Source organism: Lissotriton helveticus, chromosome 1_2 (genome assembly GCF_964261635.1).
Source record: "Lissotriton helveticus chromosome 1_2, aLisHel1.1, whole genome shotgun sequence".
NCBI classification, from domain to species: domain Eukaryota; kingdom Metazoa; phylum Chordata; class Amphibia; order Caudata; family Salamandridae; genus Lissotriton; species Lissotriton helveticus.
This window is the reverse complement of record NC_136058.1, coordinates 424,182,565-424,207,169: the sequence shown is the minus strand read 5'-3', so window position 1 is coordinate 424,207,169 and position 24,605 is coordinate 424,182,565. Positions and strand designations below refer to the sequence as shown.

At 58.6% G+C, this 24,605-nt stretch overlaps 1 protein-coding gene across 1 annotated transcript in view; it reads left to right on the top strand.

Annotated features, from left to right (window-relative positions):
• LOC144804899 (NACHT, LRR and PYD domains-containing protein 3-like) overlaps positions 1–24,605 on the top strand; it is a 141,319-nt gene that overhangs the window by 109,842 nt on the left and 6,872 nt on the right. The window contains exon 4 of the mRNA XM_078671933.1: positions 22,238–22,372. Coding sequence (XP_078528059.1) covers positions 22,238–22,372 — 135 coding nt within the window. The remainder of the gene's footprint in view (positions 1–22,237; positions 22,373–24,605) is intronic.

Here is a 24,605-nt window from a genome sequence, read left to right as displayed (position 1 = left end):
GCACTGACCCCTGCCCTGACCCCTGCACTGACCCCTGGACTGACCCCTGCACTGAGCCCTGCACTGACCCCTGCACTGAGCCCTGCACTGACCCCTGCACTGAACCCTGCACTGACCCCTGCTCTGACCCCTGCTCTGACCCCTTCACTGACCCCTGCAATGAGCCCTGCACTGACCACTGCACTGACCCCTGCATTGTCCCTTGCACTGAACCCTGCACTGACCCTTGCACTGACTCCTGCCCTGCACTGAGCCCTGCCCTGACCCCTGAAATGACCCTTGCACTGACCCCTGCACTGACCCCTGCACTGACCCCCGCTCTGACCCCTGCACTGACCCCTGCACTGACCTCTGCACTGAGCCCTGCACTGAGCCCTGCACTGACCCCTGCACTGAGCCCTGCAACGAGCCCTGCACTGAGCCCTGCACTGAGCCCTACCCTGACCCCTGTACTGACCCCTGCACTGACCCTTCAACTGACCCCTGCACTGACCCCTGCACTGACCCCCTGCACTGAGCCCTGCCCTGACTCCTGCACTGACCCCTGCACTGACCCCTGCACGTATCCCTGCACTGACTCCTGCACTGACCTCTGCACTGACGTCTGCACTGACCCCTGCACTGACCCCTACCTTGACCCCTGCACTGAACCCTGTCCTGTCCCCTGTCCTGACCCCTACCTTGACCCCTGCACTGACCCCTGCACTGACCCCTGCACTGAGCCCTGCACTGAACCTTGCACTGACCCCTGCACTGAGCCCTGCACTGAGCCCTGCACTGATCTCTGCACTGATCTCTACCTTGACCCCTGTACTGACCCTTCCACTGACCCTTCCACTGACCCCTGCACTGACCCCTGCACTGACCCCTGCACTGACCCCTGCACCTACCCCTGCACTGACCCCTGCACTGACCCCTGCACTGAGCCCTGCACCTACCCCTGCACTGACCCCTGCACTGAGCCCTGCACTGAACCTTGCACTGACCCCTGCACTGAGCCCTGCACTGAGCCCTGCAATGATCTCTGCACTGATCCCTACCTTGACCCCTGTACTGACCCTTCCACTGACCCTTCCACTGACCCCTGCACTGACCCCTGCACTGAGCCCTGCACCTACCCCTGCACTGACCCCTGCACTGACCCCTGCACTGAGCCCTGCACTGGCCCCTTCCCTGACCCCTGCACTGACCCCTGCACTGACCTATGCACTGACCCCTGTACTGACCCCTGTACTGACCCCTGCACTGACCCCTGCATTAACCCCTGCCCTGACCCCTGCACTGACCCCTGCACTGACCCCTACCCTGACCCCTGCACTGACCCCTGCACTGACCCCTGCACTGAGCCCTGCACTGACCCCTGCACTGAGCCTTCCACTGACCCTTCCACTGACCCCTGCACTGACCCCTGCACTGAGCCCTGCACTGACCCCTGTACTGACCTCTGCACTGAGCCTTCCACTGACCCTTCCACTGACCCTTGCACTGACCCCTGCACTGACCCCTGCACTGACCCCTGAACTGACCCCTGCACTGAACCTTGCACTGACCCCTGCACTGACCCCTGCGCTGATCCCTGCACTGACCCCTGCACTGACCCTTGCACTGACTCCTGCCCTGCACTGAGCCCTGCCCTGACCCCTGAAATGACCCTTGCACTGACCCCTGCACTGACCCCTGCACTGCCCCCCGCTCTGACCCCTGCACTGACCCCTGCACTGACCTCTGCACTGAGCCCTGCACTGAGCCCTGCACTGACCCCTGCACTGAGCCCTGCAACGAGCCCTGCACTGAGCCCTGCACTGAGCCCTACCCTGACCCCTGTACTGACCCCTGCACTGACCCTTCAACTGACCCCTGCACTGACCCCTGCACTGACCCCCTGCACTGAGCCCTGCCCTGACTCCTGCACTGACCCCTGCACTGACCCCTGCACGTATCCCTGCACTGACCTCTGCACTGACGTCTGCACTGACCCCTGCACTGACCCCTACCTTGACCCCTGCACTGAACCCTGTCCTGTCCCCTGTCCTGACCCCTACCTTGACCCCTGCACTGACCCCTGCACTGACCCCTGCACTGAGCCCTGCACTGAACCTTGCACTGACCCCTGCACTGAGCCCTGCACTGAGCCCTGCACTGATCTCTGCACTGATCTCTACCTTGACCCCTGTACTGACCCTTCCACTGACCCTTCCACTGACCCCTGCACTGACCCCTGCACTGACCCCTGCACTGAGCCCTGCACCTACCCCTGCACTGACCCCTGCACTGACCCCTGCACTGAGCCCTGCACCTACCCCTGCACTGACCCCTGCACTGAGCCCTGCACTGAACCTTGCACTGACCCCTGCACTGAGCCCTGCACTGAGCCCTGCACTGATCTCTGCACTGATCCCTACCTTGACCCCTGTACTGACCCTTCCACTGACCCTTCCACTGACCCCTGCACTGACCCCTGCACTGAGCCCTGCACCTACCCCTGCACTGACCCCTGCACTGACCCCTGCACTGAGCCCTGCACTGGCCCCTTCCCTGACCCCTGCACTGACCTATGCACTGACCTATGCACTGACCCCTGTACTGACCCCTGTACTGACCCCTGCACTGACCCCTGCATTAACCCCTGCCCTGACCCCTGCACTGACCCCTGCACTGACCCCTGCACTGACCCCTACCCTGACCCCTGCACTGACCCCTGCACTGACCCCTGCACTGAGCCCTGCACTGACCCCTGCACTGAGCCTTCCACTGACCCTTCCACTGACCCCTGCACTGACCCCTGCACTGAGCCCTGCACTGACCCCTGTACTGACCTCTGCACTGAGCCTTCCACTGACCCTTCCACTGACCCTTGCACTGACCCCTGCACTGACCCCTGCACTGACCCCTGAACTGACCCCTGCACTGAACCTTGCACTGACCCCTGCACTGACCCCTGCGCTGATCCCTGCACTGACCCCTGCACTGACCCTTGCACTGACTCCTGCCCTGCAATGAGCCCTGCCCTGACCCCTGAACTGACCCTTGCACTGACCCCTGCACTGAGCCCTGCACTGACCCCTGCACTGAGCCCTGCACTGACCCCTGCACTGAGCCCTGCACTGACCCCTGCACTGAACCCTGCACTGACCCCTGCTCTGACCCCTGCTCTGACCCCTGAACTGACCCCTGCACTGAGCCTTCCACTGACCCTTCCACTGACCCTTCCACTGACCCCTGCACTGACCCCTGCACTGAGCCCTGCACCTACCCCTGCACTGACCCCTGCACTGACCCCTGCACTGAGCCCTGCACTGGCCCCTTCCCTGACCCCTGCACTGACCCCTGCACTGACCCCTCCACTGACCTATGCACTGACCCCTGTACTGACCCCTGTACTGACCCCTGCACTGACCCCTGCACTAACCCCTGCCCTGACCCCTGCACTGACCCCTGCACTGACCCCTGCCCTGACCCCTGCACTGACCCCTGCACTGACCCCTGCACTGAGCCCTGCACTGACCCCTGCACTGAGCCTTCCACTGACCCTTCCACTGACCCCTGCACTGACCCCTGCACTGAGCCCTGCACTGACCCCTGTACTGACCTCTGCACTGAGCCTTCCACTGACCCTTCCACTGACCCTTGCACTGACCCCTGCACTGACCCCTGCACTGACCCCTGAACTGACCCCTGCACTGACCCCTGTACTGACCCCTGCACTGACCCTTCCACTGACCCCTGCACTGACCCCTGCACTGAGCCCTGCACTGACCCCTGCTCTGACCCCTGCACTGACCCCTTCCCTGACTCCTGCACTGACCCCTGCACTGACCTATGCACTGACCCCTTTACTGACCCTTGTACTGACCCCTACCTTGACCCCTGCACTGACCCCTGCCCTGACCCCTGCACTGACCCCTTTACTGACCCTTGTACTGACCCCTACCTTGAACCCTGCACTGACCCCTGCACTGACCCCTGCACAAACCTCTGCACTGACCCCTGCCCTGACCCCTGCACTGACCCCTGCACTGACCCCTGCACTGAGCCCTGCACTGACCCCTGCACTGAGCCCTGCACTGACCCCTGCACTGAACCATGCACTGACCCCTGCTCTGACCCCTGCTCTGACCCCTGCATTGACCCTTGCACTGAACCCTGCACTGACCCTTGCACTGACTCCTGCCCTGCAATGAGCCCTGCCCTGACCCCTGAACTGACCCTTGCACTGACCCCTGCACTGAGCCCTGCACTGACCCCTGCACTGAGCCCTGCACTGACCCCTGCACTGAGCCCTGCACTGACCCCTTCACTGAACCCTGCACTGACCCCTGCTCTGACCCCTGCTCTGACCCCTGAACTGACCCCTGCACTGAGCCTTCCACTGACCCTTCCACTGACCCTTGCACTGACCCCTGCACTGACCCCTGCACTGACCCCTGAACTGACCCCTGCACTGAACCTTGCACTGACCCCTGCACTGACCCCTGCGCTGATCCCTGCACTGACCCCTGCACTGAGCCCTGCACTGACCCCTGCTCTGACCCCTACCCTGACCCCTGTACTGACCCCTGCACTGACCCTTCCACTGACCCCTGCACTGACCCCTGCACTGAGGCCTGCACTGACCCCTGCTCTGACCCCTGCACTGACCCCTTCCCTGACTCCTGCACTGACCCCTGCACTGACCTATGCACTGACCCCTTTACTGACCCTTGTACTGACCCCTACCTTGACCCCTGCACTGACCCCTGCCCTGACCCCTGCACTGACCCCTTTACTGACCCTTGTACTGACCCCTACCTTGAACCCTGCACTGACCCCTGCACTGACCCCTGCACAAACCTCTGCACTGACCCCTGCCCTGACCCCTGCACTGACCCCTGCACTGACCCCTGCACTGAGCCCTGCACTGACCCCTGCACTGAGCCCTGCACTGACCCCTGCACTGAACCCTGCACTGACCCCTGCTCTGACCCCTGCTCTGACCCCTGAACTGACCCCTGCACTGAGCCTTCCACTGACCCTTCCACTGACCCTTGCACTGACCCCTGCACTGACCCCTGCACTGACCCCTGAACTGACCCCTGCACTGAACCTTGCACTGACCCCTGCACTGACCCCTGCGCTGATCCCTGCACTGACCCCTGCACTGAGCCCTGCACTGACCCCTGCTCTGACCCCTACCCTGACCCCTGTACTGACCCCTGCACTGACCCTTCCACTGACCCCTGCACTGACCCCTGCACTGAGCCCTGCACTGACCCCTGCTCTGACCCCTGCACTGACCCCTTCCCTGACTCCTGCACTGACCCCTGCACTGACCCTTGCACTGACCCCTTTACTGACCCTTGTACTGACCCCTACCTTGACCCCTGCACTGACCCCTGCCCTGACCCCTGCACTGACCCCTTTACTGACCCTTGTACTGACCCCTACCTTGAACCCTGCACTGACCCCTGCACTGACCCCTGCACAAACCTCTGCACTGACCCCTGCCCTGACCCCTGCACTGACCCCTGCACTGACCCCTGCACTGAGCCCTGCACTGACCCCTGCACTGAGCCCTGCACTGACCCCTGCACTGAACCCTGCACTGACCCCTGCTCTGACCCCTGCTCTGACCCCTGAACTGACCCCTGCACTGAGCCTTCCACTGACCCTTCCACTGACCCTTGCACTGACCCCTGCACTGACCCCTGCACTGACCCCTGAACTGACCCCTGCACTGAACCTTGCACTGACCCCTGCACTGACCCCTGCGCTGATCCCTGCACTGACCCCTGCACTGAGCCCTGCACTGACCCCTGCTCTGACCCCTACCCTGACCCCTGTACTGACCCCTGCACTGACCCTTCCACTGACCCCTGCACTGACCCCTGCACTGAGCCCTGCACTGACCCCTGCTCTGACCCCTGCACTGACCCCTTCCCTGACTCCTGCACTGACCCCTGCACTGACCCTTGCACTGACCCCTTTACTGACCCTTGTACTGACCCCTACCTTGACCCCTGCACTGACCCCTGCCCTGACCCCTGCACTGACCCCTGCATTGACCCTTGCACTGAACCCTGCACTGACCCTTGCACTGACTCCTGCCCTGCAATGAGCCCTGCACTGACCCCTGCCCTGACCCCTGAACTGACCCTTGCACTGACCCCTGCACTGAGCCCTAACTTGAACCCTGCACTGACCCCTGCACTGACCCCTGCACAAACCTCTGCACTGACCCCTGCCCTGACCCCTGCACTGACCCCTGCACTGACCCCTGCACTGAGCCCTGCACTGACCCCTGCACTGAGCCCTGCACTGACCCCTGCACTGAACCCTGCACTGACCCCTGCTCTGACCCCTGCTCTGACCCCTTCACTGACCCCTGCAATGAGCCCTGCACTGACCACTGCACTGACCCCTGCATTGACCCTTGCACTGAACCCTGCACTGACCCTTGCACTGACTCCTGCCCTGCACTGAGCCCTGCCCTGACCCCTGAACTGACCCTTGCACTGACCCCTGCACTGACCCCTGCACTGACCCCCGCTCTGACCCCTGCACTGACCCCTGCACTGACCTCTGCACTGACCCCTGCACTGACCCCTGCACTGACCCCTGCACTGAGCCCTGCACTGAGCCCTGCACTGACCCCTGCACTGAGCCCTGCAATGAGCCCTGCACTGACCCTTCCACTGACCCCTGCACTGACCCCTGCACTGAGCCCTACCCTGACCCCTGCACTGAGCCCTGCACTGAGCCCTGCACTGACCCCTGCACTGAGCCCTGCCCTGACCCCTGCACTGAGCCCTGCACTGACCCCTGCACTGAGCTCTGCACTGACCCCTGCTCTGACCCCTACCCTGACCCCTGTACTGACCCCTGCACTGACCCTTCCACTGACCCCTGCACTGACCCCTGCACTGAGCCCTGCACTGACCCCTGCTCTGACCCCTGCACTGACCCCTTCCCTGACTCCTGCACTGACCCCTGCACTGACCTATGCACTGACCCCTTTACTGACCCTTGTACTGACCCCTACCTTGACCCCTGCACTGACCCCTGCCCTGACCCCTGCACTGACCCCTGCATTGACCCTTGCACTGAACCCTGCACTGACCCTTGCACTGACTCCTGCTCTGCAATGAGCCCTGCCCTGACCCCTGAACTGACCCTTGCACTGACCCCTGCACTGAGCCCTACCTTGAACCCTGCACTGACCCCTGCACTGACCCCTGCACTGACCCCTGCACTGAGCCCTACCTTGAACCCTGCACTGACCCCTGCACTGACCCCTGAACTGACCCCTGCACTGAGCCCTGCACTGACCCCTGCACTGAGCCCTGCACTGACCCCTGCATTGAGCCCTGCACTGACCCCTGCACTGAACCCTGCACTGACCCCTGCTCTGACCCCTGCTCTGACCCCTGAACTGACCCCTGCACTGAGCCTTCCACTGACCCTTCCACTGACCCTTGCACTGAACCCTGCACTGACCCCTGCACTGACCCCTGAACTGACCCCTGCACTGAACCTTGCACTGACCCCTGCACTGACCCCTGCGCTGATCCCTGCACTGACCCCTGCACTGAGCCCTGCACTGACCCCTGCTCTGACCCCTACCCTGACCCCTGTACTGACCCCTGCACTGACCCTTCCACTGACCCCTGCACTGACCCCTGCACTGAGCCCTGCACTGACCCCTGCTCTGACCCCTGCACTGACCCCTTCCCTGACTCCTGCACTGACCCCTGCACTGACCTATGCACTGACCCCTTTACTGACCCTTGTACTGACCCCTACCTTGACCCCTGCACTGACCCCTGCCCTGACCCCTGCACTGACCCCTTTACTGACCCTTGTACTGACCCCTACCTTGAACCCTGCACTGACCCCTGCACTGACCCCTGCACAAACCTCTGCACTGACCCCTGCCCTGACCCCTGCACTGACCCCTGCACTGACCCCTGCACTGAGCCCTGCACTGACCCCTGCACTGAGCCCTGCACTGACCCCTGCACTGAGCCCTGCACTGACCCCTGCACTGAACCCTGCACCGACCCCTGCTCTGACCCCTGCTCTGACCCCTGAACTGACCCCTGCACTGAGCCTTCCACTGACCCTTCCACTGACCCTTGCACTGACCCCTGCACTGACCCCTGAACTGACCCCTGCACTGAACCTTGCACTGACCCCTGCACTGACCCCTGCGCTGATCCCTGCACTGACCCCTGCACTGAGCCCTGCACTGACCCCTGCTCTGAGCCCTACCCTGACCCCTGTACTGACCCCTGCACTGACCCTTCCACTGACCCCTGCACTGACCCCTGCACTGAGCCCTGCACTGACCCCTGCTCTGACCCCTGCACTGACCCCTTCCCTGACTCCTGCACTGACCCCTGCACTGACCTATGCACTGACCCCTCTACTGACCCTTGTACTGACCCCTACCTTGACCCCTGCACTGACCCCTGCCCTGACCCCTGCACTGACCCCTGCATTGACCCTTGCACTGAACCCTGCACTGACCCTTGCACGGACTCCTGCCCTGCAATGAGCCCTGCACTGACCCCTGCCCTGACCCCTGAACTGACCCTTGCACTGACCCCTGCACTGAGCCCTACCTTGAACCCTGCACTGACCCCTGCACTGACCCCTGCACAAACCTCTGCACTGACCCCTGCCCTGACCCCTGCACTGACCCCTGCACTGACCCCTGCACTGAGCCCTGCACTGACCCCTGCACTGAGCCCTGCACTGACCCCTGCACTGAACCCTGCACTGACCCCTGCTCTGACCCCTGCTCTGACCCCTTCACTGACCCCTGCAATGAGCCCTGCACTGACCACTGCACTGACCCCTGCATTGACCCTTGCACTGAACCCTGCACTGACCCTTGCACTGACTCCTGCCCTGCACTGAGCCCTGGTCTGACCCCTGAACTGACCCTTGCACTGACCCCTGCACTGACCCCTGCACTGACCCCCGCTCTGACCCCTGCACTGACCCCTGCACTGACCTCTGCACTGACCCCTGCACTGACCCCTGCACTGACCCCTGCACTGACCCCTGCACTGAGCCCTGCACTGAGCCCTGCACTGGCCCCTGCACTGACCTCTGCACTGACCCCTGCACTGAACCCTGTCCTGACCCCTGCCCTGACCCCTGCACTGACCCCTGCTCTGACCCCTGCACTGAGCCCTGCACTGAGCCCTGCACTGACCCCTGCACTGAGCCCTGCACTGACCCCTGCACTGTCCCCTGCACTGACCCCTGCACTGACCCCTGCACTGACCTCTGCACTGACCCCTGCACTGAACCTTGCACTGACCCCTGCACTGAGCCCTGCACTGAGCCCTACCCTGACCCCTGCACTGACCCCCTGCACTGAGCCCTGCACTGGCCCCTTCCCTGACTCCTGCACTGACCCCTGCACTGACCCCTGCACTGAGCCCTGCACTGACCCCTGCACTGAGCCCTGCACTGACCCCTGCACTGTCCCCTGCACTGACCCCTGCACTGACCCCTGCACTGACCCCTGCACTGAACCTTGCACTGACCCCTGCACTGAGCCCTGCACTGACCCCTGCACTGACCCCCTGCACTGAGCCCTGCACTGGCCCCTTCCCTGACTCCTGCACTGACCCCTGCACTGACCCCTGCACTGAGGCCTGCACTGGCCCCTGCACTGAGCCCTGCACTGACCCCTGCACTGACCCCTGCACTGACTCCTGCACTGACCTCTGCACTGACGTCTGCACTGACCCCTGTACTGACCCCTACCTTGACCCCTGCACTGAACCCTGTCCTGTCCCCTGTCCTGACCCCTGCCATGACCCCTGCACTGACCCTTGCACTGGCCCCTACCTTGACCCCTGCACTGACCCCTGCACTGACCCCTGCACTGAGCCCTGCACTGATCTCTGCACTGATCCCTACCTTGACCCCTGTACTGACCCTTCCACTGACCTGTTAGACGGACCGGGAGGGTCGGCCGAGATTACGGGGAGAGGTCTCCAGGGAGAGCCGTCTCCAACGACTGTACAGATAAGTAACTTCCCCCCCACAGACGGACACCACACAAGATTGAAGGTTAACGAGACTTTATATGCAATTCTTAGGTTACGATGGTATGATACAAGGAGGTCTGGACTCAGGGGTCCCCTCGGTTCTGATCTCTGGTTGAGGAAAAGGGTAGCGGGACAGTCTTAGTTACCAATGAGTACAAAATAGCTCTCAATCCTCGAGCTCGGCGTTCTAGATGATCGGGCCGTGGAGGAGCCAAGCAGGTCCCGAGATGGATGAAGGAAGGACGACGGTCCGCGGCGGAGCCTGCAGGTCCCGGTGAAAGATGACGGTTACAATGGTCCGCGGTCACGCCAGCAGATCCCGACGACGATGAAAGATGAAGGTTACGACGGCTGTGGCAGCGCCAACAGGCAGGACGATGGTGCACAGGACAGAGCTACGGCAGCGCCAGTAGTCCGTCCAGGATGAGTTCCTCTTTACGTCTCTCGACTCCAAGATACAACTGCCTTCCTGCTCTGGAGCTGCCCCAGTTATAGGGCTGGTGTGCTTTGATGTCCGGACCCTCGCACTTGGAGGTCGGAAGGTCCGGGATGAGGGAGTCCAGACACCCAGCAGGGGGGTGGAGCCAGCGCTCGGGGAGGCGATGGGCGAGCGGCACTGGGCGGGGGAGAGCCATCGGCACCTCTTTCTCCCATTGACTTGCCAAGTAGCCCGCTCACCTCCTGGGTGGAGGGTGGTGCCGGAATGTCTGAGGCCGGGTTAGGCCCGGGGTTGAGGTCGATCTGGGGCCAGGCGGCCTCGAGGTGAAGTGTCCAAGATGGCGGCCCGGGCTGGGCGCGTGGGCCGGCAGAGGATCGGACCCACGAGGTCGACATGTTCGAGGGCCGGGGTCCCTGAGGGGACGGAGGACGTGCAATGGTGGTGTGTGGTACTTGCGTGACTGGGCTCGGGCCTGGTTGAGCCGGGGGAGAGCGGCCCTTCATGTGGCCTGTCCAACATGCGTCCCCCCCAGCTGAAGGCGGGGAGAGTTACCCATCCTCTTGGGGACTCTCCTCGTCGAGGCGGAAAAACCGGGACAGGCCATCCGCGTTGGCGTGGTCTGACCCAGGCCGGTGTTCGACTGTGAAGTCCATACCTTGCAAGGAGATGGACCAGCGTAGCAATTTTGGGTTTTCCCCCCGCATATGCATCAACCACTGCAGGGGTCGGTGGTCAGTCTGTACTCGAAAGTGGGTGCCAAAGAGGTAGGGCCGGAGTTTCTTGAGGGCCCATACCACAGCGAAGGCTTCTCTCTCTATGGTGCTCCAGCGTTGCTCCCGTGGTAGGAGTCTCCGGCTGATGAAGGCCACCGGTTGATCAAGGCCTTCGGTGTTCACTTGAGACAGGACCGCCCCAATGCCCTGATCGGAGGCGTCCGTCTGGACGACGAACTCCCGGCTGTAGTCTGGGGCCTGGAGCACAGGAGCGGAACACATGGCGGCCTTCAACTGTTCGAATGCCGCTTGACACTCGGGAGTCCAGTTCACCTTCTTGGGCTGATTCTTTGACGTGAGTTCGGTGAGAGGCCCCACTATGGTACCATAGTCTTTCACGAACCTTCGGTAATAGCCCGTGAGGCCCAGGAAGGCTCGCACCTCGGTTTGGGTGATAGGGGGCTGCCAGTTCTGGATGGCGGCAATTTTCAGCTGCAGAGGGGCCACTAGGCCGCTTCCCACCTGGTGTCCGAGGTAGGTCACAGACCCTTGTCCAATTTGGCACTTGCTGGCCTTGATCGTAAGGCCAGCTCGCTGAAGGGCTTGCAGCACTGCTCGGAGGTGGTGGAGGTGCTCGGTCCAATGGTGGCTGTACACAGCGATGTCGTCCAGGTAGGCGGCGCTGAACTCTTCGAGCCCCGCCAGGACCTGATTGACGAGCCGTTGGAAAGTCGCTGGGGCATTTTTCATGCCGAAGGGCATGACCGTAAAATGATAGTGGCCATCGGGGGTGGAGAAGGCAGAACGTTCTTGCGCTCGGGGTGTGAGGCCGATCTGCCAATAACCTGCTGTCAGGTCGAAGATGCTGAGGTAGCGGGCAGCTCCCATTCGGTCGACCAGTTCATCTGCCCGGGGGATGGGATGGGCGTCCGTTCTGGTGACTTCATTCAGGCCCCGGTAGTCGACGCAGAACCGGAGTTCTGGTGTGGTTCCGGGGGCGGCTGCTTTGGGGACCAGTACGACCGGGCTGGCCCATGGACTGTCTGAGGGCTCGATGACCCCGAGCGTGAGCATCTTAGCTACTTCCGCCTGGATGCAGGCCCGTACCCGATCAGGTACGCGGTAGGCCCGGTGGCGGATAGGAGGGCTATCTCCGGTGTCCACATCGTGCACACACCAGGAAGTGACACCTGGGGTGAGGGAGAACAGACTGGCGAACCGTGACAGGAGGGCTTGGCACTCTTGGCGTTGTTCTCTGGTGAGGGTCTCCGAGAGTCGGACACCATCCACGGAGCCGTCTTGCTCCTGGGTCCGCAAGAGGTCAGGGAGAGGCTCGGAGTCGTCTTCAACCCCATTGTCTGTGGCCATCAGTAGGCTGAGTTCTGTTCGTGCAAAGTGGGGCTTCAGTCTGTTGGTGTGGAGGACTCGGAGTGGATTCCGGGAGGACTCCATATCGATCAGATAGGTGGCAGGACCCTTGCGCTCGATTACCTTGAAGGGTCCCGTCCATTTGTCCTGGAGGGCGCATGGCTCTGTGGGGGACATTACCCATACCTGTTGTCCTGGCTCGAATTCAATGGATGAGGCGTTCTGGTCATACCATTTCTTCATGTCCTCTTGACTGGCCTCTAGGTTGGCTTTTGCTAGGTCTCTGAACCGCCGGGACTGGTTGCGGAGGGTGAGGAGGTACCGGAAGACATCTGGAGGACTCTTGGCCGGAGGCATCTCCCAGCCTTCTTTGATCAGGCTGAGCGGCCCCCGCACTGGGTGCCCATATAACAGTTCGAATGGGCTGAAGCCTAGGGACTTCTGTGGGACCTCCCGGTAGGCGAAGAGGAGGCACGGCAGCAGCACGTCCCACTGGCGACGGAGGGGCTCTTCCAATCCCCCGATCATCCCTTTTAGTGTGCGATTGAACCGCTCAACAAGTCCGTTTCCTTGGGGGTGATAGGGGGTCGTGAAGCGGTAGGTGACCCCACACTGTTGCCAGAGGGACTTCATGTATTTAGAGATAAAGTTCGTGCCTCTGTCGCTGACGACTTCTCGGGGGAACCCCACGCGGGAGAAGATCCCCATCAGGGCCCGACCGACCACTGGGGCTGTCACGGTCCGGAGAGGAATAGCCTCAGGGTAGCGGGTGGCGTGGTCCACTAGTACCAGGATGAAGCGATGGCCTTGTCTTGTACGCGGGTCCAGGGGTCCCACAATGTCTATTCCGACCCTCTCAAACGGGGTCGTGACTACTGGAAAGGGTTGCAGGGGGGCCTTTAGTTTGCGGCCGCTCTTTCCACTGGCTTGGCACGTGGGGCAAGATCGGCAATGCTGGTGCACATCGTTTCTCATTTTGGGCCAGAAGAAGTGGGTCACTAGGCGGCTGTAGGTTTTATCTTGTCCCAGGTGCCCTGCCAGGGGGACATCGTGGGCCAGATTTAGCAGGAAGTCTCTAAAGCGGAGGGGCACTACTAGTACTCGGTTGGCCCCCAGCTCGGCGATTCGTTGCTCGCTGTACAACAGATCATTGTCCCAGTAGACCCAATGAGTTCCGGAGGCATCCCCTGCGCTTTGGGCGAGCGCTTGTTGTCGGAGTCCCTCGAGGGAGGGACAGGTCTTCTGTTCCTGACGAAATTGTTCTTGTGTGGGTCCCCCTTCTTGAGCCCACTGGTCAAGGTTAGCGAGGTCGGAAGGTTGAGCAAGTTCGGGGGGGATGTCATGGTCGGGGGTCTCGGCTGGGGCGACCGGAGGCGGTGGCGCCGGCCATTCTGGTTCTTCCGGGCGATGGTTGGCACGGGCGGCCATGGACCGGGTGGTGACGCACGCCCAGTCCGGGATGCCCAACATCCCCAAGTGTTCTTTTCGCTCCACGGCTGCCCACGGGGAGCTTTCCAGGTCATTACCGAGGAGGCAGTCCACGGGGGCGTCGTCTCGGACCGTCACCTTCAACATGCCGGAGACCCCTCCCCACTCAAAGGGGACGCAGGCCATCCGACACAGACTTTCCGAGTTGTCGGCTGATCGCACAGGGCAGAGAATGTTCGGTAGATATTGTTCTGGGGTCACCAGATGACAGCGGACGGCGGTCACACTGGCCCCGGTGTCTCGAAGGGCTTCGGCCCGTTGTCCATTGATGCTCACCCATTGGCTGTACTTCTGGGTGTTAGCGGGTAGGGGGACCCGCGGGACCATGTCTCTTCCCCCTAAGCACGCGAGAGTCATGGCGGCTGGCTCCCACTCTTGATACTCTTGCTCGTCTGTTTCTTGTTCCTCGGAGATCTGTTCTTCCCCTAGTGCCGCGGCGGCCACATAGCGGGGTTTCGGACTCTGATACTGCGGGCAGCTTGGGTCGTTTGCATAGTGGCCGACTCGTTGGCATCGGTGACATGTAACATTGGCTCTGTACCCCGGTCGTGCCGGGGTGCTGCCCCGGTTGGCCGGGGGGGTGGTGCTGGTAGCGGGGGCGGCCGGAGTGTTGTCCCTTCCTCGTCCTTGGCCCCCTCCTCCTCCTCTGGGTCGGTGGTGACCATTGTTGTTCCTGTTCTGCTCGTAGGACCCATTCCGGCCCACTCTGGTGATTTCCCACCGGTCAGCTTCGGCTGCGAGCTGCCGGGGATCAGTTAACTTGCTGTCGAGGAGGTGTTGGCGTAGTTCAATGAAGCAATTGTTGGACAGATGCTCCCATACCATCAGATTGAATAGCTGCTCGTAGGTCGTGACGTTGTTCCCTCTGATCCAGCCTTCGAAGGCTCGGCTAAAGTACGTTACATAGTCCACCCAAGTTGTACCCGGAATGCGTGTGCAGTCTCGGAACCTCTGACGGTACATCTCGGGCGTGAGGCCATAGCGGGTGAGGAGGGCCGCTTTCATATGGTCGTAGGAGGTCATCTGGTGGTCTGGGAGCTGTAACAGGGTATCGCGACCCTCATTGAGGAATTTGCCCCATAGGCCGGCTCCCCAATCACTTCGATCGATCCGGTGCGCAGTCATCGCGATTTCATAGGCCTTAAACCATTGCTGGATGTCGTCTTCTCGAAAATATTCTCGTACAACATCCTTGGGGATGTGTACTTTTTTCTCCGTGGTCCCTGGGGTGTGTGGTCTGTCGGGCACCCCTAACTCTTTATTCTGTTTGCGCAGGTTGATCTCGGCTAGGTTCCGTTCGTGCTCGTACGCTAGTTTCTTTTCCTCGAGCTCCCTTTGCCTCTGTTTCTCCTCTCTTTCTTCTCGGAGACGTAGGTGCTCTAAGTTTATTTTTTGTTCGGCCAACTTGAGTTCTACGTCCATCTTGAGTCGGGCCATTTCTAGTTCGTGTAGTCGGGTTTTTTCTCTTTCTTGGATCTCGTCTTGCGAGAGACAGGATCTTTGCCCCTCAGGGGCCGTGTTGGTATTTTTCGCGGTGCTTTGCTCGGGGGCTTCGACATCCCCGGTCTCTGCCCAAGATTCTAGGGCATGCTTAAAATCGTCCTTGGTGCTTAGTCCGGTGGTAGCGATACCTAGTTCGATGCAGAACTGCTTTAGTTCCCGGTGGCTGTACTCCTCTAGTTTCTCCATTTGGAACTTCTCAGTTGATCCGCTCTCTTTAGTTGACATTGTGGTTCGTTGTGGGGTGAGCTACTCTCTGTACGTTATGCGGTGATTCGGATCGCGCCGCTGGCCACCAATGTTAGACGGACCGGGAGGGTCGGCCGAGATTACGGGGAGAGGTCTCCAGGGAGAGCCGTCTCCAACGACTGTACAGATAAGTAACTTCCCCCCCACAGACGGACACCACACAAGATTGAAGGTTAACGAGACTTTATATGCAATTCTTAGGTTACGATGGTATGATACAAGGAGGTCTGGACTCAGGGGTCCCCTCGGTTCTGATCTCTGGTTGAGGAAAAGGGTAGCGGGACAGTCTTAGTTACCAATGAGTACAAAATAGCTCTCAATCCTCGAGCTCGGCGTTCTAGATGATCGGGCCGTGGAGGAGCCAAGCAGGTCCCGAGATGGATGAAGGAAGGACGACGGTCCGCGGCGGAGCCTGCAGGTCCCGGTGAAAGATGACGGTTACAACGGTCCGCGGTCACGCCAGCAGATCCCGACGACGATGAAAGATGAAGGTTACGACGGCTGTGGCAGCGCCAACAGGCAGGACGATGGTGCACAGGACAGAGCTACGGCAGCGCCAGTAGTCCGTCCAGGATGAGTTCCTCTTTACGTCTCTCGACTCCAAGATACAACTGCCTTCCTGCTCTGGAGCTGCCCCAGTTATAGGGCTGGTGTGCTTTGATGTCCGGACCCTCGCACTTGGAGGTCGGAAGGTCCGGGATGAGGGAGTCCAGACACCCAGCAGGGGGGTGGAGCCAGCGCTCGGGGAGGCGATGGGCGAGCGGCACTGGGCGGGGGAGAGCCATCGGCACCTCTTTCTCCCATTGACTTGCCAAGTAGCCCGCTCACCTCCTGGGTGGAGGGTGGTGCCGGAATGTCTGAGGCCGGGTTAGGCCCGGGGTTGAGGTCGATCTGGGGCCAGGCGGCCTCGAGGTGAAGTGTCCAAGATGGCGGCCCGGGCTGGGCGCGTGGGCCGGCAGAGGATCGGACCCACGAGGTCGACATGTTCGAGGGCCGGGGTCCCTGAGGGGACGGAGGACGTGCAATGGTGGTGTGTGGTACTTGCGTGACTGGGCTCGGGCCTGGTTGAGCCGGGGGAGAGCGGCCCTTCATGTGGCCTGTCCAACATGACCCTTCCACTGACCCCTGCACTGACCCCTGCACTGACCCCTGCACTGAGCCCTGCACCTACCCCTGCACTGACCCCTGCACTGACCCCTGCACTGAGCCCTGCACCTACCCCTGCACTGACCTCTGCACTGAGCCCTGCACTGATCTCTGCACTGATCTCTACCTTGACCCCTGTACTGACCCTTCCACTGACCCTTCCACTGAACCTTGCACTGACCCCTGTACTGAGCCCTGCACTGAGCCCTGCACTGATCTCTGCACTGATCCCTACCTTGACCCCTGTACTGACCCTTCCACTGACCCTTCCACTGACCCCTGCACTGACCCCTGCACTGACCCCTGCACTGACCCCTGTACTGACCCTTCCACTGACCCTTCCACTGACCCCTGCACTGACCCCTGCACTGAGCCCTGCACCTACCCCTGCACTGACCCCTGCACTGACCCCTGCACTGAGCCCTGCACTGGCCCCTTCCCTGACCCCTGCACTGACCCCTGCACTGACCCCTCCACTGACCTATGCACTGACCCCTGTACTGACCCCTGCACTGACCCCTGCACTAACCCCTGCCCTGACCCCTGCACTGACCCCTGCACTGAGCCCTGCACTGGCCCCTTCCCTGACCCCTGCACTGACCCCTGCACTGACCCCTGCACTGAGCCCTGCACTGGCCCCTCCCCTGGCCCCTGCACTGACCCCTGCACTGACCCCTGCACTGACCCCTGCACTGACCCCTGCACTGACCCCTGCACTGAGCCCTGCACTGACCCCTGCACTGAGCCCTGCACTGATCCCTACCCTGACCCCTGTACTGACCTCTGCACTGACCCTTCCACTGACCCCTGCACTGACCCCTGCACTGACCTCTGCACTGAGCCCTGCACTGGCCCCTTCCCTGACCCCTGCACTGACCCCAGCACTGACCCCTGCACTGAGCCCTGCACTGGCCCCTCCCCTGACCCCTGTACTGACCCCTGCACTGACCCCTGCCCTGACCCCAGCACTGACCCCTGCACTGTCCCCTGCACTGACCCCTGCACTGGCCCCTGCACTGAGCCCTGCACTGACCCCTGCACTGAACCCTGCACTGAGCCCTGCACTGAGCCCTGCACTGAGCCCTGCACTGACCCCTGCACTGACCCCTGCACTGACCCCTGCACTGACCCCTGCACTGAGCCCTGCACTGACCCGTGCACTGACCCCTGCACTGACCCCCTGCACTGACCCCTGCACGGACCCCTGCACGGACCCCTGCACGGACCCCTGCACTGACCCCTGCACTGAACCCTGCACTGACCCCTGCACTGACCCAAGCACTGAGCCCTGCACTGAGCCCTGCACTGACCCGTGCACTGACCCCTGCACTGACCCCTGCACAAACCTCTGCACTGACCCCTGCCCTGACCCCTGCCCTGACCCCTGCACTGACCCCTGCACTGAGCCCTGCACTGAGCCCTGCACTGTCCCCTGCACTGACCCCTGCACTGACCCCTGCACTGACCCCTTCACTGAGCCCTGCACTGAGCCCTGCACTGAGCCCTGCACTGACCCCTGCACTGATCCTTGCACTGTCCCCTGCACTGACCCCTGCACTGACCCCTGCACTGACCTCTGCACTGACCCCTGCACTGAACCTTGCACAGAGCCCTGCACTGACCCCTGCACTCACCTGTGATGGCGCCCACTACTCTAGCGGAGCACTGACTGCGGCGCCAGAAAATATCAGGTACAACAGCCACGTACTGGAAAGCCTGGACTGAGGAGCGCTGCGAGCAAGAGTGGTGCCGGGAGACGCATCAGACGTTAGGTAGCAGAGATTTTTGAGCAGCGCCCTGGGGCTTTGTTGCAGCGCTATGGACTATGAGGTAAAATGGCGGCGCTCATCAAGATAACAAGGCCCACATGCATCATTGTGTCATTTTGCATTTCTTAATTTGCGAAAAATAAGGAATCGCAAATTAAGAAGTGCAAAATGCTATGCATCATTTTTTTCGGTATTTCTTTGTGATTCGGTAAAAATCGCAATTTTTACCGAATCCCAAAGAAATACCGAATTCTTAAGTTAATTTTCGCAATTCCCATTGATTCCTATGGGCCAAAAGGCCCATAGGAGTCAATGATTTCATGGGTGCACCCCTGAAATGTATTTTTCGCATCATGTTGCACACACACATGTCCTAAGGACATGTGTGTCCGTAACATGAATGTTGAAAAAAAAGCATTTTCAACATTTTCAACACTTTTTCCAAATTTACCGAGTGGTTCAACCACTCGGTAAATTTGGCACCCTATTTGCGAATTTGCACTTTTTAAAATAATGATGCATTGCTTTTAAGAAATCGCACATCTGCGACTTCTTAAAAGCACCCGCAATTTTAGAATTCGCAAACATGTTACGAATTCTAAAATTGCTTCATGCATCCCAAAAAGCACTTTTGCATTCGCAAACGGCCGATTTTAAGGAATCGCACCGTTTGTGAATGAAAAAGTGCTTGATGCATGTGGGCCCAAGTCTCTGGGCCTGATACGGAAACCGCAACGCCTACGTTGGAAATCGGCTACAAGGTCCTAGTTACATAGGAAGCGCAGACACAGGTATTTACAGCGCTGAAGGAAAAAAAAAGCGAACAAGTTCGATGCTGACGCAGCATTCCGCATGCTGAGATGTGCTGTGGCTGGATGAACATTCGGATTGACGAACGCTTTCTGAGCTACGCCGGCGCAATCATGAGTGCATGAGAAGCACACTTAAGTGACAAACTTAAACAATAGTGGGGGCCTGGGTGACGTGTGCGGCTGGCAGGATCACACTGACCTGCTGTGATAATCCGACGACCGGGGAGTGTGCGGAATGTTCCCTATACTATTGGTGCCAGCCCTGAAGTGGGAATTGCGGTGCTGTGGGCGAGAGCTGCTCCTGCTGAGATCTTCCTGACTGAGGCTGTGTCAACAGAAGGAGAGGGGCTGGGTACGGCCTGCCGTCGGCGGGATTGGCAGGACCCTGCAGAACACTTCAGGGATAGGAGCGTTGAGGCACCTGATACCGCCTGGGGCATTGCCTTTCTGATGTACTGTGGCATGTGGTGAGGTGGCAGCTGAGGGGGAATTTGAAGAGCATATTGTTAAGGGCATTCTGGAACCCCTCATAGACTTTCACGTCCTCCTTGCTGCGGCTGGCGAGGGGGGCCTAGAAGTCGTCTGTGCCTGGCGGGATCGCACTGGGTCAGCTGTTAGCATCCGGCGAGTGGGGAGTGCCCTGAGAGTTCCCCATACTGCTGCTGCCAGCCTTTGAAGTGGGCCCTGATGTGCTGTGGGTGAGAGCTGCTCCTGCGGGGCCTTTCACAACAGAGAGTGTTTATAGCAGGAAGGAGCTTACTACCTACTTGCTTATATTATTATTATTATTATTATTATTATTTACCTTGTCCTTTTTTGTTGTTTACCGTCTAGTACCTCTGTTTATCTCACCTTGAGATCCCTGGTCCATGCTTCATATATTGACTTGGAATTTTATTCGATCTTTTTGCTTAGGTCTATGTTTTTTACTTTGTTCACAAGCAATCATGTAAAGCAGTATTGCTGATTGTCTACGGCAGGCCCTACAAAATTGTTTGACAAAATCTAACGCACGTCCGATAACTTTTGCCTTCTACCTACCAACTACTGTCTCTTCCACTACCTCCTAACTCCGTCTGACTACCGCTTCCTTCGTACCTACCTGCATGACTCATATTCTCATGTCTCTGGCCTCTTTCTCTCATATCATCTTGTGACCACATTCCCCTCTTTTTTCTTCTCCTCTGACGAATCCTCCCCTTACCCTTTCCCAATCACTGCGTCCTTCTACTCCTCCCTTTCCACGTCTCTCCCTCCACAGCTTCAACTCACTGCCCTCCCTTGACTGCTCACGTGACTATCCGACTTACCTCTCTTTCTTTGCCCAATACGCCTCCTCCCAATTTCCCTTCCCCCACCCAGGACCTTTCTCTATCTAAACATGGTCCCAACAATACAGCCCCCAGGCAGGAGATACGTGCCTCTGTTCAAACCTTATGCACCTCGTGCAACCTTCCCCCCTCTCTGCTCCTACTCTTTCCAGCTTCTGTCCTTTGTCCTCAGCCCTCATATGCCCTTTGTTCCCCACCCTGTTTTTCTGTGAACCTTAGACAGACTTCCTTTCCTCTCTATGGTTGTCTCTTCCCTTATCCTCACTCCCTCTCATCCCCTACCCCCCACTACTTTCTCTCGCCTTTCACTCCTCCCCTAATTGTATTACTGATTGCTTTACTTAATGTTTACTTGTTGATTCTCTTCTAGTATATTGTTGAACCACATTGTTGCACTTCCTGTCGTCTCTCCTATTGTCTCCTACCGCATCCTCCCTCTATTTATGTCTCTCCTCCCTCCTCTCTAAATGTTTTGAGACTGAACTATTTTGTCTGATGCCCGATGGAGCTACTTGGTTTAGCTATAGGGGAGATGGGCCGTGGATTCCCTCCTTGGTCGTCACCTACCCACTCGGCCTTTAGGCAGACTTAATTTCGTCTCTCCTTATTGTCTCTTCCCTAGGTCCTATCCTCTCTCCCCTGAATCTCTCCCCTGAATCTCTCCCCTTGCCTTCTACTCTGCCTCCCGCCTGTCCTTTGTGCCCTTTGACAAAGCACTCCTTCTCCCCTTGTTGGGGAAAGATCCAATATTTATACTCTGGAGTCTCAGCGAACCCGCTGAGTGAGTCCACTGCACTAAGGGAGCCACTCACAGCTGAGGTATGGTATGGCACCCCTTGCCAAAGCACTCCCTCTCCCCTTTTTGGGGAAGGATCCAGTATGTAGGCCTTGTAGTCTCAGAGACCCCTCTGAGAGAGTCCACTGCGTAAAGGGAGCCTCTCGCAATAGAGATTTGGAAGTGATACCACTCCGCCTGGGATCACAGCTTACTGGACTTTGGACATTGCCTTGACTCGTCTATCGGTTTTTGTCCCCGTCACCCTTCCCCTCCTCTCCCCTTGTTGTGACTCTCACCCTCCCCTGCCTTTCTCTTTCCCACCTTCATTATCTGTCTATTTCCCCTACTCCAACCCCCCCTGAATCTCTCACCGTACCTCCTTTTCCCCTTACGTATTTGTGCTTATTGTTTATCTGAACCTTACAAGTAACTATGTTGCCATGCTCTAAGAACTATGTAACCTTTGTAACGATGTAACCTGCAACTGTGATCTGAAGCTAATGTAAAGCGCTCTGATACCTCCGGGTCTAGCCAGCGCTGTATAAAACTTTTAAAATTAAATTAAATTAAAATTAAATGGCTGCTCTTTCTTCCGCAGATTCAGCGACTGTGAGATGGTGGATGAGGTTTTACCACCTTATTTCTACACCTACTTCAAGAAGAAGCGGGAGCCAGAGGTATCCGTGCTGTACGCGGCGCTGAGGGATCCACAGAGCCGCCTCAAGGAGCTCAGGTGAGTCCAGTAGGAATGTCCTTGGGAAGGTGGGGGGGGGGTTACATCATTCTCACCGAGACCATGTTAGGTTCAGACGTCTGCTCTAGTGAGATGGCTCAGTGAGCAAAGGCACCCATCCCAGGGGACTGTGCTCAACCTTCCGGTCACGGGCTCCTGTTCTGGTGAGATGGCTCAGCGAGCAAATGCACCTATCCCAGGGGACTGTGCTCAACCTTCCGGTCACAGGCTCCTGTTCTGGTGAGATGGCTCAGCGAGCAAATGCACCTGTCTGTGCTCAACCTTCCAGTCACTGGCTCCTATCCTGGTGAGATTGCTCAGCGAGCAAATGCACCTATCCCAGGGGACTGTGCTCAACCTTCTGCTCACGGGCTCCTGTTCTGGTGAGATGGCTCAGCGAGCAAATGCACCCATCCCAGGGGACTGTGCTCAACCTTCCGGTCACAGGCTCCTATTCTGGTGAGATTGCTCAGCGAGCAAATGCACCCATCCCAGGGGACTGTTCTCAACCTTCCGGTCACGGGATCCTATTCTGGTGAGATGGCTCAGCGAGCAAATGCACCTATCCCAGGGGACTGTGCTCAACCTTCCGGTCACTGGCTCCTGTTCTAGTGAGATGGCTCAGCGAGCAAATGCACCTATCCCCGGGGACTGTGCTCAACCTTCCGGTCACTGGCTCCTGTTGTAGTGAGATGGCTCAGCGAGCAAATGCACCCATCCCATGGGACTGTGCTCAACCTTCCGGTCACGGGATCCTATTCTGGTGAGATGGCTCAGCAAGCAAATGCACCTATCCCAGGGGACTGTGCTCAACCTTCCGGTCACTGGCTCCTGTTCTAGTGAGATGGCTCAGCGAGCAAATGCACCTATCCCAGGGGACTGTGCTCAACCTTCCGGTCACGGGATCCTATTCTGGTGAGATGGCTCAGCGAGCAAATGCACCTCTCCCAGGGGACTGTGCTCAACCTTCCGGTCGTGAGCTCCTATTCTAGTGAGGATATAAGAACCATCATCAAAGCAGGCACTAAGGGCTCACATGTTGTCAGCAGCTTCATCTATGTTCACATGCGGCCCTCCTTTCATGCAATCACTATCAGTTCATGGCAGCCTTTCATCATTCCTCATCTTCAACAAAGCTACTACTGACAGGATGCACATCACCATTTATATCCCATGAGAAAGTTAATGCCTAAACAAGCATTGACAAAGCCAAGAGGTCTGGCATATCATCTAGATACAGTAACTCAAGATCTTTAGACTATATGTTGACAGAGCCAATCAGGGGTACACAATTTGATATAGGCTCTGATAATCTGGCTGAAGAGGTGTACAAGAATACATTTTTATGTGGCGGAAATCGCAATGGTAGGGAACAGGGAATAATCCCTGAGTGGGTAGCACTATAGCTGTAGCAGTTGCCAAAGTCAATGAAACAATTATTCAACCCAAAGTCTGTATGTACACAAAATAAACCATAAATGTTCTTTCTTCAAAATTGTATTAACCATGTAACATGTACACAATGATACATAAACAAGAGTTACATGTAAAAGTTATTTGTGTGTAAGCATTTTAAGTGGATAGCATCTCCACTACTAGTTTCACAATTTCCAAAAACAATTCAAACTAAACAATACTTTTTGCAAACAATAAATTTGATGTAGAGGAGTTTTAGCAGATCTGTGAAGAATCAGCCCAATGCATTTCGGGACCCCAGGGTCCCTTCTTCAGGGGCACATCTGAAAACAAATGAATAACACACTAATGTATATTATATGTGTGCAGAGGAGGTCATCTCAACAACATTGTTGTTTAAAAGTGACACTAATTATTGCCCAAAAGTGTTTGAGTTTTAAAACTGTTGTGGTACATGCAAAACCGACATGCTAGCGAAAGAAAATGCTCAAGGTTAAAGGGTTTTGTGAAGTGTTGCCGTCGCTCACTGTGGTGAGTATATGCAAGATCTGTGGATATCAACTAAGGACCATGCATAGTGAATAAAAGTTGTCAATGTGAACAAGTGTTCGAGTGCCACAGTGAAATACAAGAAGAACGGTGACACAGGCCCTCGTCAGCAGCAGACTGCACTATGGCAACGCACTCTATGCAGGAATCCCAGTCAAACACCTACGACGACTACAACGCATCCAAAACGCCTCCGCCCGACCGATCGTCAACGTCCCCCGCCGCAGCCACATCACCCCTCACCTGAGAGACCTGCACTGGCTCCCAG